The 17155-nt window shown below is 34.9% G+C and overlaps 1 protein-coding gene across 1 annotated transcript; it reads left to right on the top strand.

Moving 5' to 3' along the window:
* Positions 1-7488: 7488 nt before the first annotated feature.
* Positions 7489-17106, top strand: LOC126897169 (uncharacterized). The gene is made up of 7 exons (XM_050670537.1): positions 7489-7792; positions 8636-9016; positions 14057-14450; positions 15119-15491; positions 15564-15743; positions 15978-16162; positions 16749-17106. Exons 1-7 carry the CDS (start codon positions 7790-7792, stop codon positions 16952-16954), a joined length of 1722 nt encoding a protein of 573 aa, XP_050526494.1. The 5' UTR covers positions 7489-7789; the 3' UTR covers positions 16955-17106.
* Positions 17107-17155: the final 49 nt, after the last annotated feature.

Below are 17155 nucleotides of genomic sequence, written 5' to 3'. Positions count from 1 at the left end.
TCTTAATCAGGATATTAATAAGGAACTAGCAGTTTATGAAGCTTTTGGAATAATCCACCAATTTTTTAAAATTAAACACTATCTAAAGATTTGCATCGAAGCGTTTTTTTTTGATAGTGATTTTAATCACTGTCAGATATCATTATACTTGATCCAACTATGGCACGTCACCACTGTGCCGCGACCCCCCTGTGCTGGGTTTTTTTTTTTATTTTTTTTTTATAGCCTTTATTAAAATAATATTTAGCTCAACAATTATAAACCAAGTTCAATGTACTTAAATAAACAAAGATTTATTTTATTTTTTTTGGTTATTGTTTTATAAAATTTCAACAAATTTCAAAAAAAAAAGTTTTAATTCAATAACTGATTAAACATTGCTATACATTTCAAAAATAACTAAATTTTCAGAATGCTATCAAAATATAGTTTTGTATGACAATGGTGCTCCAGCCACTCTTAAATATAGTTATATTTATCATTGAAACAACAATAATGGTCTATTGGCACATTACTTATCTGTATCAAATAATCCGGTTAGTGACAGCATGTTTGCAAAACAATAAATAAATAAATAAATAAATAAAAGCTTTTTTGATTAAAAGTCTGGTTTTCTTGTTATATTCAGTTTTTTTATATTAAAAATTTTGATGTCTTAAAAACCTTTAAACGAGTTTAAACATGATTTAAAATATATTTTTGATTAGAAAATATTCTAATTTAAATACATTGAATATTTGAGAAAAATAGTATTAATAAAACATTTTGTAGTAGAAATAGTAATATTAAATCTTGTGTGAGACAAAATTTATTTAAGGTATTAAAGTATTTATCAAATACACAGAATAACTAATTAATTAAATAAATAATACATACTTTTTTAATATTATTTTTATCTTCTTTATTCGACTTTAAATTATTAAGTTATATCATGTATTCATAAAAACAAGTTCTATTAATTATTGCATTTTTTCTTTTTTCTTGCTTTTATCCCAGCTACTTGGGATCGGTTATCCTAAACTTCCACTTGACACGATCTCTCACATCATCTACTTTCACATCAGCCGTCCTCATATCGTATACATTAAAACCCTCCATCTCTTTTTTGGTCTTCCTCTACCTCTTCTTCCATACATTATAGCTGGTCTACCTATAGTGTTTTAGAACTTACCTTTCAGCTTCATTGGAATCCTACTATCGCAAAACATACCAGACGCTTGAGACGCCCGTAGTTAATCCTGTGTCTTACATCCTCGTCAATACCACCGTTTTTTTGCACAACTAATCCTAAATATTCAAAACTTTTCACTTCTCCTAAACATTCTCGCTTATTGTCACTGATCTCCTCATATCACCTGCCTCGTGCTCTCCTTTTTCAAACTCGTTCTCTATATACTATGACTTATTCTTAATCCCTTTCCTTCAAGATTGGTCTCTACACCTCTAGACTTTGATTAGTTTCATTTTTATTTTCTTCTATTAATACTTTATCGTTAACGCATATCATGCACCACGGTACCTCTCCTTGTATTTCTTTAGTAATTTCACCCATCACTATAGAAAATAAGTGAGGTCTTATAGCAAAACATTGGTGCACTCCTACACTTACCCTAAGATTTACTGTTACTCCGCCCACTCTTTACTCTGGTACAAGTGCCATCATACACACCCTCTAATATATTAATGTACCTTTTTTGGGCTCATTTTCTCATTAATAACCACATTAAAAATTCTCTCAGTACTCTATTATGCGCTTTCTCCAAATCTATAAATACCATACACAGCTTTTTCTTCATTTTTCTTCATTTTTCTATACTTTTCTATTAGTTGTCTTACACAAAATAATGGCTCTATCGTTGCCTTTCCGAGACAAATATAAGTAAAGAACTCTTATTAATGTTTTTCCTCTTATTTTTTTGTCTATTACCTTTTCCCAAATTTTATACTATGACCCATAAGCTTTATGCTTCTATAATTTCCACACTCCTGTATGTCTACTTTACCTTTAAATATCGGCACCATAATACTATTCCTCCATTCATTTGGGATTTCCCCTTAGAATTAGATTTTATTTATAAGATCCTTAAACCATCTTATGCCAACACTGCCTAATTTTTCCATACTTCTACTGACATTTAATCTAATCCTAAAGTTTTATTCCTTTTCATTGACACCACAGCCTCCCATATCTCTTTCTCACTAATTAAATCTACCAGTCTCTCGTTCCATGAGATATTGTCACTCATGGATAGTCTTCATAGTGATTTTTTAAAATATTTTTCTCACCTTTTAAGCTTTGAAGCGAATTTGAGAAGGTATTAATTTTACTATGATGTGTTTTATTTTTTTGGGTGTCTGTTACCACTTTTTATCAGCTCATCGAACCGATTTTTTTTCAAAAATACGTTAAAAGATGACAAATCGTATCTAGTTGAAGATATTACCCTCAAAAATTGAAAAATTTCCCTCGTTCACCTTAAATGGGGAAAATATCCAAAAAAATTACAAATTTAAAAATCGCTAAATTTTGACATTTTTTCAATCATTTTACTTAAAATTACCATACGTTTTTAAAAATGACAAAATCTATATAATTTTTTTTTTCATAGATACATGAGGTATTTACCTATCATTTTGTATTTATTTTTTATAAATATGACCCTTTACCTGCCCACAGGAAGGGATTCAAAATGACAACTTTTTCACAAAAAATTAACTTTTTAAAATTAAGTTTAGAAAGTGTTCCGGAAATACTGACACTTATATATATATATCTTGAATTAAAGCTTATGTAATATACTTTATTATAAAAAAAAAAAAATTTCGGACTTTATTTTGTTTTCATGATGAAAATAGTCATCAAATTTTATAAAAAAAGTACGATTTTTGTAAAAAAATTCTTTTTTATATTTTTAACTTTATAATGCTATAACTTTTTAAAAAATGTCTGGATCATTAAAAATTTTTTAAGATAAGTACTATTTATATTCTTTTTTTATGTGACATACTTTTCTTTTAAATTGGACTATTACCCTTTATACAGGGGGGTTTTAAATGTAAAAAAATTCTATTTTATATTTTTTAATTTTATAATGCTATAACTTTTTAAGAAATATATAGATCAATACAATTTTTTTATGATAAATACTATTTATATACCTTTTTCATTCGACATACCTTTATTTTAAATAAAACCATTTCCCTTTATATATATATTCATATATTACACTTATGAAACATAAAACTTAATATAATAATATAAATAAGGAAATAGGAGATCATGCAGCTTTTGGAATAATACATCAATTTTTTAAACATAAACACTATCTACAGATTTGCATCAAAGCGATTTTTATGATAGTGATTTTAATCACTGTCAGATATACTTGACCCAACTATACAGTACCACCTCCCCACTGTTCTACTATTTTGTAAAATTATTTTTTTAGTAATGGACTATGTTTAAAGAATATTAATTTCAATGTAATCGCTCGTTATCAGCACCTTCTTATCATCACTTTTTATACACCTTACATTGTTATAATCTTTAGACTGTTTTCCTTTTACTTTTGCAGTCTATAGACTTCTTTTTCGCCTTCCTTAGTTCCTTGCCTAACGAACAACTTATCATACCTCTTAAACTTTGCCTTACTTACCGCACACTTGGTTTCTTTACACAAGCGTTTATACTTATACAATCTTCTCTCCTTTTGCTCTTTTGTCATACTTTAAACTGCTTTTTCTTACTCTCTATGATTTTTTATATGTTCTCGTTCCACTACCATATAACTATTTCTACTAATATACTTTTCTTTTTTTTAAACATAAAACAGTATAGTCAGATCTAAATGTTTTATACATAGATAAATACAGGTTTTATACAATATGATTGATTTATTGTTGACCACTAAATTTTTCTAAAAATAATAATTATTTTGAAAACATTTTTCTTAATTTATAATTGTTTTTAGGTCCATCCCTTATCCCTTTCCAGACAGAAATTTCAAAAATTAATATACAACATTTTGATAACATTAAATGTTATAATAACATTATTAGAAGATTATTTAAAAAAAAAAACGCAGTCTGTATTATACGTATAAATGTAACAATTCAATTTTTAAATGACAGCAATACATATTTAACTTGTCTATATAATAAAAAATAATCCAATTAAAAAAATGACTGGTCGATACCAATATTTGAACCAGTATATTGAACGTTATAAACACTTTAACACACAGTTAAACACTTTAATATACAGACTAGGGGTTATGCTATTTTTATCATCGCCCAACACTCTGCAGTACTTCTCCTCCCACCCAAATATAAACATTTTCATAACTTCTGAAATACTGAATAAAAAGTTTTTATCGGTCAATAATTTTCTTAGTTGATTCTTAATTAATTTTTTTAAGCAATATTATTATATAAGAAGAAATCTAGAAGTCAATAATAAATCAATAATTATGTAATATTGAAATCTTATAAATTAAATAAAGTAATTTATTTAAAAAAATTTAATATAAATTATCATTATGAACATTATAAAACTTAATAACAGATCTTTTAAATATAAATGTGACTGGTAACTCTTTTTAAAATCATATAACATAATAAGTATTAGAAAAAATGGTCTTATCTATTTTATAGATGATATTTTTGAGAAGATTTAGTATAATACTTGACATGCAGTCAAACAAGAAAAAAAACATAACAATTTAGGGCAATATTTATGTGTTTAATGTAATAGGTAATAATTATTATAAGAATTATTAATTAATCATGAATTGTTATATTATTAATATTTAATTGAATATTATCTCATTAGCAATAAATAATAAATAAAAAACTTAAAATTGTATTAAAAAAAAATTTTTTATCTAAATGATTTAAACTTTGTTTAAAACAGTTTGTAATAATCCTGGTGACAGTAGGAGGTACTAAGTGATATTTTGGTTTTATATGAAGTGAATATATGTAAATACTGAATTTAGTGTTGTGAGGGTACTAAGGTACCAGGTTACTAATATAATACTAATAAATAAAGAAAACTAATTTGCCATGGATCACGTTATTTAAAAATCAATTTGAAATTATGAAGTATTCCAGTTCAAATTTTCTTAGAATTACTTTTTTTCAAACCTGGGCATTTTAGTTACACATCAAAAGAGAGTTTTCAAACAAATGATTGACGTGTTAAATTAGATTTTCAATTAAAGTATTTCCCATTAATGAAATGTATAAAAAAAAATTGAAATTGATGATGGTCAATGAAATACTAACGTTCTTTTTCGCTTGAGTTAATGGAAGGCCATATTATTATTTTCTAATTAGTAATATTAGGAATCCACTAACAAGTATTATTGTGAAAATAATCAATTATTTTATTCGTATGCTGAACACGAAAAATATCATTACGGTAGCCCATCGGTTAAATTTTACAATAGTACAAAAATTACCATTGCAAATTACATAGGTTTGATAAAAATAATCATCAGAAAACATTATTTGTAAATTACTCCGTGAACTACATAAATGTTCAAAACACACTATTTTCGTATGACATTTACTAATGAGAAGACTGTATGAGACATATTTAATTAGGTTTTTATTTATTTTAGGTCTGGTTTTCCAATACAATTAATCTGACAGATAAAGATATTTGTGTCGAAAAACTCGACACAAACAAATATATAAAATAATGATTTTCAAATCAGCGGTCATCGTCTGCTGTAAATAATATCGTTTGTAAAGCTATTAGAGTAGAAACAAATAAAATAATAACGTCATTGTCGCCGTGGACTAGTCTTTGTGTGGTTCTTATTCGATTAGGCGTAGAGAACAGTTATGATTAATTAATAACAAGACGTTTGCGATAAGACACCGCAATATGACGACCGACAACCCGAAAAACGTATGCATTTGTCGACGTGTTTGCTGTCCAGAATAGATAAATGTCCTTATTTACATTGCGGTGCTACGACTAGACAATTACGGCCATTGCAAAGCAGTGCATGTCGTTCGGCCGCAATTTAATTAAGTTGTGACCACCGGATATGAGTGGCACCATGAGCAGCTAAGACGTGGGCCAATTAAATACAACAATAAGGTTGTATCGTGTCCGACAAAACATATACACACAGCCGATTGACTGACTCGTGTGCACTCCAGACGTTTATTGGTCCCGCCGGATGGTTTTTGCAAGAGCCATTTGATAACATTGTTTTTTATCCGCAACAATGTTGCGCTACGGTTTTTAACACTTTATTTCGTGTGCGCACGAACTGAGTACAATTTCTACAACTTGATTATCTAACATCTTGAATACGTTTCGTGGTTGATTCTGCAACTTAAGTTTGCTAGTTTGTTTCAAAAAATGCAACTAGCTTTTATTATTATTTTTTTCAGTCATTTTTGGATTATTACTTGTACTGCGTTTGAGATTAAAACGTCTCATGTCGGTCAACGTGATTATTTTCACTTCCACAAATCTAATATATTTTTCCTGTAATAAACGCATAGTAGTGATGTAAAAATAATTAATTAATGCACGCAGAGATAACTCAAAAGTTGTTATTTTTACAATGGAGACTTGAAATAAAAAAAATACGCACAATACCTACTCGTCGTGTTTCTGATGCTATCTGCCAATCGACCTTTTTTCTCTTCTTTTGCTTATTTTTAACACACTCTACTCTCGGTGGACAACCCTAAAAACCCATTCTTTTTCCCTTCGACCCTAATTCTTTTTCATTGTCCCTGATCGCACATTTCTCTCGATTACAATCTACACAAATCGTCGCGGTCGATACTTCCCCGGCGGCGTTCTTTTGACGTGTTTTTTACCAGCTAAGAAAACAGTCGCTGAAAAATGAGTGCTACCGGAAAATGTCATAAAAAAAAAAAAAAAGCACTTAATTGTTCCGTCTTGGAAATCGTCTTATCTAACGCACCGATAGGCTCGAGGAGTGCATAAAAGTTATCATTCATTAGTCTCAATAAAAACTTCATTGTAACGCTAATAATTGATAAACGTAAAAATAGCGAGTATGTTAACCGTTGTGCGTTAAAAAAAAACTCGTTGATACACCCGTAAAATAATTATCGGTTATTATGATTACAACTATTATTTTTAATGTTTTCATTATCTTTATTCTTATAGTAGCGAGCGGTCGAACAGTCGGTGCCTCCGCCGTCGCCATGCCGTTTTCCCATCACACAATACCGACCGATCGATACGCAACGTAATTATAATAATAATTAGGAATCGCCTGCGGTATGATGTATGTACGCGCTGGCCCCATATTACAGTTGGACGTACGGGCGAGAGTGCGGTCCTGGCGGCGGTGGTGCCCGTGGTATTGCACTTGGGCGAGGGGGTGCATGGAGGATATTATAGTCGGCAGTAGTAGTAGTAAAGTATTCGGGTGGCGGTGGTGCCGCAGTAGTAGTAATTATAAAACTATTGCCGCCGCGGTGGGCGCGCAGGCCAGCCGGTCATGGTATCGTTGGCGGTGACGACGGCGACGACGGTGAATCAGTGTGATAGTAGCCGGCTCTGGTGGTGGTTCTCTTTTCATCGCCGTTTTCCAACGTACTGACGTGCTCGTGAACAGGATTAATTCGCGATAACAGTCACGAAAACAAAAACATTACGCGTAATTACGTTTGTTAGTCAACGCACATAGTTGTCGGTTTCGGATTCGCTGCATAACTATTGTCGCGAGCGAAAACTGAAGAGATTTCCTTTCGATGACGACTGGCACCGGTATTTCTCCGACGTAAAATGGTACGGTAAAAATTAGTGACACTAATAATAAAATAATACAAATAGTACTACTGTTATTGCGCACAGCGGCGATTTCGTAACGATAGCATTAATTATCATTATTGTTTTCTTTAATTATCTCTCGTTATAGACTGTCGGCCGCGACCCAAGTTCGGCTGATTGGTCTTAATTAGTTGTCTTGTGCAATAGTACAGTATACAGAGAGTCGTTCAGTGAGTACACAGACGGTACCGACATTTCACTTTATTAGTATTTTATAAGTAAAATTGTTCAATTAACATTCAGTTATTGTAGAAAAATAATAGTTGTCCTGACCGAATCACAGAGCCGTCTACTCTACTGCTCTGCTCTGTAGTGTTCACTCTTTCTGCTTATTATTCAGATTGACTAGTATAGTTGTTATAGTTATAATTATTGTTATTACTATTACAGTAAATATGCAGCTTACGTGTATATATATTTATAATCGAGCGAGACGAAGGGGACGGTTCGGACCGTCCCCTTATTTATAAATAATAATAATAACAAGTTCATATATATATATATATATATACAGATAGCCGAAATGCGGCAGCTATATGATCGTTGATACGATTATTATTATTATTATTATTACTAATGCCGGGCACAAGTTAATATTAACATATTACAGGAGTAGGTGTGTTATAGAGGTCATAATCATCTACGGCAGCGGATAATAATAATAATGTGTATATAATGTGTAATATAATGTCGTGTATTAAATGTTAACCGGCAGTGGTCGTTCAATTGACTGCATCCGGTTGATTACGCGGCTGGATGGTGCCAGCAGACCGTTCTCAAAACCTTTTGACTTGTCCTCAGGTTCGGGATGCGATGGCCACAGACGACGGTGAAGGACCGATGCGACCGATATCTCCAGCAGAACAAGACATTGTGCAAGATGGTGCGACCACTGGGCGTCCTGAGATGTCGTCACCGTCGCAGCTAGACGATAGACCGAAACTTCGGGTGACTTTCGCCCAAGACGGCGACTTGAGCAACCGCAGTAGTTGCAATAACGGCGTGGGAGTGAATGGCGGAGCCGATGGTGATAATGACGCCGGAGGTGATGATAGGACTTGGGACGAACGAATTTTTTCGCCCAACGGGAAACCTAATGAGCGAAAAAGAGACCGTCGGCGTGCGGATGGCGACTTGAAATCTCCAATAGGATCTACCTCAGCGTCTTCAGAGTCCGAACAGGTAAACAAATGATAACAAACCTAAAGTAGTAAACTATGTATTGCGAAAATTGAATTCTCGGGACGACCTTGTGGTTTCAACGGACCGAATAAATTCGACCCTCCCCTCTCTGTCATCTTCTTGAACCGCTAAAGTATCCAAAACCTGCCGAGTTTACTAGGTGATATTATTAATATCAATCAATAATTAAATATTGAATAAGTATATTACCGAAAATCTATTCTATTCTGGAATTATTTCAATTTAAAGCCTCTTCAGGACGGTTTTGTGTAGAGTAATTACCATAATTTTATCTTTTTAACGTCCAATGCACATCGTACAATGGGCAGTTGAATGATTTCTTGAAAAAGGATAAGTATTATTTTATGGAGTCGTCAATGTTGCTCATTAGTCACAAATAGTATTCTTCGAGTTTGGTAAATAATTTTTATTATTACAAAATGAATAATCAATCGTCGAAGTTTTTTAATAAAAGTTCATTATTTTCGAGCAAATAGTATCTATATTTTTCTGCCCGTAAAAACATTGTAACGCCACATACAAAGAAAGATAATAATTGAACGATGCAAAAAAAAAAAAAACAAAAACACGAACAATATTTATTTAACAATATTATAAATAAACTAATCGTCCAAGGTAAGTCGAACTTTTTGGATTAAATTACTCCGTTCCGATTTGAAAAATCTTCTCAATGAGATTTTTAGTAATTTGAGTTGATCTTTCAACAAATTATCATACGTGGCCAAGCCGTTCGTCCTTTTGAGTGGGGGACAGGAGGGAGGGAAATCGGCAACGAGTTATTAAAGTGGCGCCACTTTTCCTGGCCGATCGACACTGAACAATAAGCAAGCGCCTCTGTCGGTCAAAAGTACATGGTTGTTATTACTGTTGTTATTATCAATGCACACAACACGTTTTAAACTTTGTATACCGCTGTCCCCGAGTTCCGCGTAAAATTCTATACGGGCGTAGACGTAATATAATAAACGCGGCGAGGGTGTAAAAGGGACCACCTCCTCTGATCGCCCGCTCGCTAACGAACGGACGCGGGCGTCCACAGGAATAGCGTACAATATCTAATGAATATCACACGCTACGGTCGCTCCTAGAAACGTGTGCAGGCCGATCTCGAGTTTCCTTGCGGCGAGTTGTCCTAGGCCCTCTCGAAACTTCACTCGGGTTTCACATGAATACGTAATGTGGTGCGTATAAAATATCACGATTCGTAGTAATTCGTTGCGCAGCGCGACAACTGTACGTTTTATCACGTACGCGCCAATGATAATCACTCGAAACGGCTGCACTCGAACAAATCGCTGAAAATCCTTCAAACATTTTTATGGGTTTATTGGTCTACCAAAAACACTGTATTGTTACTTTCCCTGAATGCGCACAACTAGAATGCGTGCACGTTTAAAAAATACATCACCAATGTTATCTTCATTTTCAAAGTTAAGCCATCGTGGCTTAAATTTATCCGATACACTTAATACATCAGTGTAAACTCACAAATATATTATCTAGCACATATTCGCGCCCTTTTTACACGCGGAGTCTGCAAACCTACACTCTTTTTTTTTTTTTTTTTTTACCGTTCGCCGCCATGCGTGTGTCCATCGTCTCCTCTATCCCCGTCATCACCACGAAGTCTCCGTAATAATATTATCGGAAATACATATACGCGTTGTGTGTTATTATGTATTCGAGGGGCCACGGCGAGAATTGGAAACGGGTAGAAACGAGTAGGCGAGTAGACGGCCGTCGACTCCGGTCGGGCGTAATCTCATTATACGGTCGCCGCCGCCGCATTACCATCGTGGATTTGCATAATATTAATCAGGCGGCTGGAAGGGTAAGCGGTGAGGACGTGGCGGCTCACTGGGATGGAGGGTATTTTAATTATATATACGGGATGTATAATTACGTCGCCGGCGTCGGCACAGCAGCCGCCTATACGCGCATAAAGAGGGGAAAGGGTTGTGTATCCCGAACCCTGCAGCTCGTCTAACACATACATATACACATACCACTAACCCCCATCCCCTCCGTCGTTTTTAGACCCTTTTACCGCCGCTCATTTGCATTTCGCAGTATACAATTTGCGATGGCGTCGAGGCCGCGGCTTGTACGGCGATGGCGGCGGGTGCGGGGTAATTAGCATAACTGTACGTATAGCCGGGATAATAAGCTCCCCTATAGTGCCTATGCATGCACTGCAGTACACTGTCCTTCCATAGAGTGTATTCCGTTTATATATATATATATATATGTAATGAGCCTCTCAAAGTCGGCGCTTACACGCAAAAATAATAATAGACTTCAAAAGACGATTCTGTTCCGAGCGGTTATGTGTTTTGCGCTGTTGGTTAAAATATTTATGTAATATCCAAAGTTTCGAAATTTCTTCAAGAAATTTTTGAAAATATTTTCAGACTCGATTCAATGGAATTCTATACCACGACAAATATTATCTTTTATTTATCCGGTAATATTTTAAATAATTCTGATTGGTTAAACATTTCCACCAAATGAGATATTGTACAGGTTGAGTATTAAAAATTATACAATACCGTCTTGTTAGTAAGTTTTTATTAAATAAAAATCGTGTCCAATATTACAAGACGTTCGAGTAAACGAAATCTGAACGAGATCATCACGAATGACACGTCATTGCTATGATATTTACAACTTTTAATAATATAAAAAAATTGAATTAAATTTTATGTAAATTATCATTAAATTTCAATTGATTACAACCGTAAAAAAAAAAATCAAGAAATTTAACCGTTTAATGATCACCGCGTGTTGAATAACGTAAAAAATCTTGATCGCCAATACGCGCTTTTAGTTACAATCATTCTCATATGGAGCGTTTAAAGGGATTGTTCTTAGGTTCAACCCCCACACGGTAAAAGCCACATTGCGTTAAAATGGTTTTAGGGCAAACCCACATAAAGGGGCTGGTGACAATGGGCAATTATAAATTTATACAAACGTTTAAAATGAGTCATTGCGCGCTGTGTGTCGATAAAACGCATTTCTAATACAACACGTAAAATACATTTGAGCAAAGTTGAATAAGAAAAAACCAAGTGCGTAAACGAGCGGTAAAACTTTTAAAAGCATAAACGGGACGGATTGATCGAGGCGAGTCTAACGGATAACCAGGACGAGTAGAGACATCCGGTTGCCGAACTTTCGTAGACGGCCAACATTTTTGTAAATAAATAACAATGATAACAATAATATTGTTTTACGAGGGAGGAAAAGGGACCACCGCGTATGTGAGCCTGCCAACAACAATAATAATATAATATAATAATGTGACGGGTCGGATCCGAGTGAAATAAAAACTGAAAAAAAAAAAAATGGTAATAATAATAATGACGACGACGACGACGTAGTCTGTAACGGTGTAAGCGACGGCGGTGGTGGATAATTAATTATAAACGAGAGAGGCGAGTATATGCGATATCATATTATTGTTGTGTCCCTTTGCAGCTCGGTAGTACCCCTCCGTTATAGCCTGAAAAAATACATACACGTACAAACAATACATCATTATTATTCTTTTTTACAATTATAATACATTTTTCGCCGCCGACTCTCCGCCTATACACTGACCCCTTTACTCCAAAACTTACCAATCGATAACATTTGCACGGGTCATCCCCGAGCCACACGCGCGAGATACAACGCACACGTTATCTACTTGTATTGTTGTGTGGTTTGCGACAGTTGCAATGAGTTTTGCACTGTGCGTGCAATGCCGGCGTCTGTCGGTTTTGCCTGCGAGACACCATGTCCCATGCTAATTAACACCTAAGGGCTCGTACACTCGTGTGCTTGTCGTCGCCGCCGCGTAACGCGTCGGTGATTTCTCTGTAAAGCTCGTTGGCGAGTCGTTCGCGTACGTTACTCGCTCACCTTTGCGCGCGTACAACTTATTAGCAATTAGCGCAAATTGTTTTTAATTTTGTTTATCGAGTTATAAAATATATAAAGAATGGCATGAATGGAAAATACGCGTTTTACGAGAGATTACCGAAAGAAATGTGCGCGTGTGTCGGCCGTTGATTAGACTTGCTTTGTGTTTATCGTGAATTGCGGTGATTAATGAACGAGATGAATCACCCGTGACTATGTGTATGTAATGAACCTGTATCGTGACTCATTATGTAAAAAAATAAGAGAATACGTACCACTAATTATAATTAGTCGCGTGAATGTCGAATTCTTATATTATATCAGTGGCTTTTATTATTATTAAAGCCACTACACGAGTTACCCCCGAAAAAAGTTTTGTTAGACAACTATTTTAAACTGGAAATACTTCAGTTCGGATGGTATGAAATGGCGATCGAGGACCGTAAACTGTAGTTTGGCAGTACTCGGAGGCAAACGGAAAGTGTTCCGCTTAAACTTGAGTTTTACAAAAGTGTAAGAAATGTCATCTCGATTTTATTAAAAACTACAAAATGTTCTCGAAATCATCGTGGTAAACTATCCCTTGACCTCGATGACAACATTCAATATGAATAGTACCTTTCCATGAATCAATGAACAATATTGTTATTTGTTTTTTTGTTTGGTACATAATGATACTTATTAATGAAAATTCTAAATTTGACGAAAAATAATGGAGTAGTAATTAATAATTAGTAATGATTAATCCGGTAAGAGTTATTTTTTGTATTGTGCTAGCGTTGCGTGTAAAACGAAACAAAAAATATTGTGCATTAAACATTACATTTGTGATTAACTTTATTTTTCCTTTGGGTTAATGCCATTCTTATGGTTAAATATTACACGTTTATAGTATACAAAAAGTGATGTTGATTTTTTGTGGGAGTATTGAACGTAATATCCTCCTAATATCTCATTATTATAGACACGCAGTAGCAATTTGTATTGTTTCACAGAAACTACGAAAAATAAACATAATTATACTTTAGTAGACTCGAAAAAATTGAAATGTGACAAATGCGAGTTGGTTAATGTGCATTTAAAATGCTAAGGTTATGTTCTTTTGACTTGCAGAGCGATTGTGATGATAAAACCCGAAAAGATCCGATGGCCATGCAGACTGCGGCTATGCCTTTGAATTTAATGGTGACCGGCGAGAAGGCGATGGCCGAAGAAGAGAATCCTTTGTCGTTGTCAGAAGACGAAGGCGACGATGTAGAAGATGATCAATATGCCGACGAAGACGAGGATCACGGCGGCGGCGGCGGCGGCATCGGCGATGTTGTACACGAACGATCTCAGCCAGCGGCCGCGTCCTGGACACCTCCTTGGTGGATTCAGTCCCGAACAGACGATTATAGTGACAAACCTACACAAACGGCCGAACTCCTTCTAGTCGGTGGTCGATTACCACCAGGACCCGGTGCAGCCCAACCGGCTAGGGTCTTTGTGCCCACTGCCGATGGAGGTGAATGTTGTATGCTTAATAATGAACAATTGCGGGCAGAGTACATTTTTGTTTGTTTTTACTTTTATTAATTATCTACGCTCATAAGTAACGTACAAAAGAAAATATAATTAATCGATTATTGTTCGAGGGGACTATTAAAATGCTAACAGTTGTTCTTATTATCACACATATTTCAGAGGGGAAATAGCTTGTACATTTTAGTTCGTATAATTCCTCAACTCCAATATTGTTCATTTTGATTAACGTGCGTTAATTTTTACATTTCTTGGTTATATTTTAAATAAAAAGCTTCGTGATATGTTATTAAAATCTGTGCATAAGCGCCTCCTGAAGGTTACTGTAGATACTTAAGTACTGAGATATTTTATCCATTTAGCCGTTTAAAGATATTGTCTGTACAAGTATTAAGACCTCGACAAATTTTGTTCAAAACATGTTTGAAGGCATTACATGTACCTGCAAAACTTATTTTGCTAAATCTTAGCTCACGTTCTTTTTAAATATTATTTCATCAAAATAAATATTATAAATCGGCTTGATTTTTTTTTAAATATTATGCATTGAATGTCAAAAGTTAAAAATAATTATTGATGAAAGTAAAACAATACATGCACACAGTGTTTATCACATGGTCGCACAGTACTACACAGTATTATGTATTACAGGAGTTGCCGTGGCCCAAGCAGTACTTTTAGTATTGGAACCTCCCGTTCCAACCGTTGGCACCGCCGATCAACATCGGCTACAGCACCGACAACGGTATAGACATCATCACCGATCACAGACATTGGACGATGGAGTAATTCCAGGCCAACACCAGACATCAACTCGTGACAATAACGGACATCGAACAGACATTTTTAACCGACGAGCGACTCCACCGCCGGCGCTGCAAGTGTCATCGGCCGGTACTGCCGATAGAACGGAAGACGATACCAGCGCATTTGTTAAACAAACCGCGGCGGCTATTTGTGGAACGGATGATCCAGCGGCATACGTTCGACAACAACAGCGACAGATAACCTCCTGTAACGCAGCGTAAGAATCGTCAAAGACGCGTTTTAATAAGTCAATAGTAAACAAATTCGTTTGCCATTGCTTTGTCTACAGGGCCTATTATTATCAACGACAGCAGCAAAGACTTGAAGGCGGCGTGGACGACGACAGCGCCGATAATCCGACCACTGCCACTACTGCCGCCGCCATCGCCGCGTCCACGACTATGGCTGCCTTGATGGCCGCCTCAGCAGTGCCAAAGCGACCGACTTGGTCCACTCCCGAATCTTCCAGGTGAGCAATGTGCACTTTTTTAATGTTCTCCTGGCTAAGAATTTTAGTCTTGCATAACTTTTTGCTCATGTAAAAAACGTTTATTGATCTTTTTTTTCATAATTGGTTAAAAACGACCTAAGTTTTAAGCCAAGTTTAGCGTGCCCTCCTCTGTTATGAATTTCTAAATATTTTCCTGAACTCGTTTATCCTTTCAGTGTACCGCAAGTAATAATATGATTATCCTACTCTTAGGTACTATGGCGGTAGTAACGGCCGTCTTCATCATCAACAGTATCAACAAACGGCTAACGGCAGTGCAATGATGCATCCGGCGGCGGCGGCTGCCGCAGCTAAAAAACGCAAACGGCGTACATCATTTACACCGCACGCTCTGGAACTGCTCAACGGTCATTTCGACCGCAATACACATCCATCCGGTAAGCATTTGTCACTTTCATGGTCATTGGCGCAGATGGTTTTACACCTATCCCTTTTTACTTTGAGTAGTTTTTGAATACGGGATCCCAATCTCTTAGATACATCTCTGATTGTTAAATAATATTAAAAAAAAAAATCACCCAAGCTCAATTACGAAATTTATAGTCAAGACCTAACGACTATATTTATATAGACAAATTCAACGTACACATTTAATAGATAAATTCATGGTTAACTGCAAGACCTCTAAAACATTTAAAGTTTTTGTTTTTTAAGAGAATCGAATGAAATATAACTTACTACAACTAGCTTACAACATTCATTTTTGCACCTGGAAAATTCAGTAAGGAAATTTTTATTATTTCGGTAGAAATTTAGTGGTACACTTACATTGGTAATATTAGTAACGTATTTTGGACGAAGACGCACGTAAAAAAAATTTTTTCCTATCCTCTTACACAATGTATCAAAATGTTGATATTATTTCACAATAACGCCTCTAGGTGTATTTAAAACGATTGCCCGTACTAGAGAGCACATATCGAATACTTTATGTAATACTTATAGATAACATGTCACTTTCAGGTGCTGAAATAACCGCATTGGCAGCTCGGTTGGGTTACGATCGCGAAGTGGTTCGTATTTGGTTCTGTAACAAACGACAGGCACTCAAAAATGCCGCTGCTACCGCTGTGGGTATACGTTCGGTTTCTGGTTTATCAGGTCTGAATGGTAACAGTTCGCTAAATGCAGCAAAATATTACGCTGCGGCAGCAACAGCAGCTCCTTAAGACCTCCGACGGACAAGCGATTTGTTCTGACATTTATATATATTTTAATAATATTGTTTTTTTTTTTTTGTATTATAAGATTAAAAATGATATAGTATACATATTGTATAAGATACTAGAGTGTATAATATGAATATAATGTTTATTAAATATATATGTGTATATAAACACCAACAAACATACACACACGCGCGTATGTAT

This window comes from Daktulosphaira vitifoliae, unplaced genomic scaffold, assembly GCF_025091365.1.
Source record: "Daktulosphaira vitifoliae isolate Bord-2020 unplaced genomic scaffold, ASM2509136v1 Scaffold_2, whole genome shotgun sequence".
NCBI classification, from domain to species: domain Eukaryota; kingdom Metazoa; phylum Arthropoda; class Insecta; order Hemiptera; family Phylloxeridae; genus Daktulosphaira; species Daktulosphaira vitifoliae.
This window is presented reverse-complemented; position numbering and strand designations above follow the sequence as displayed.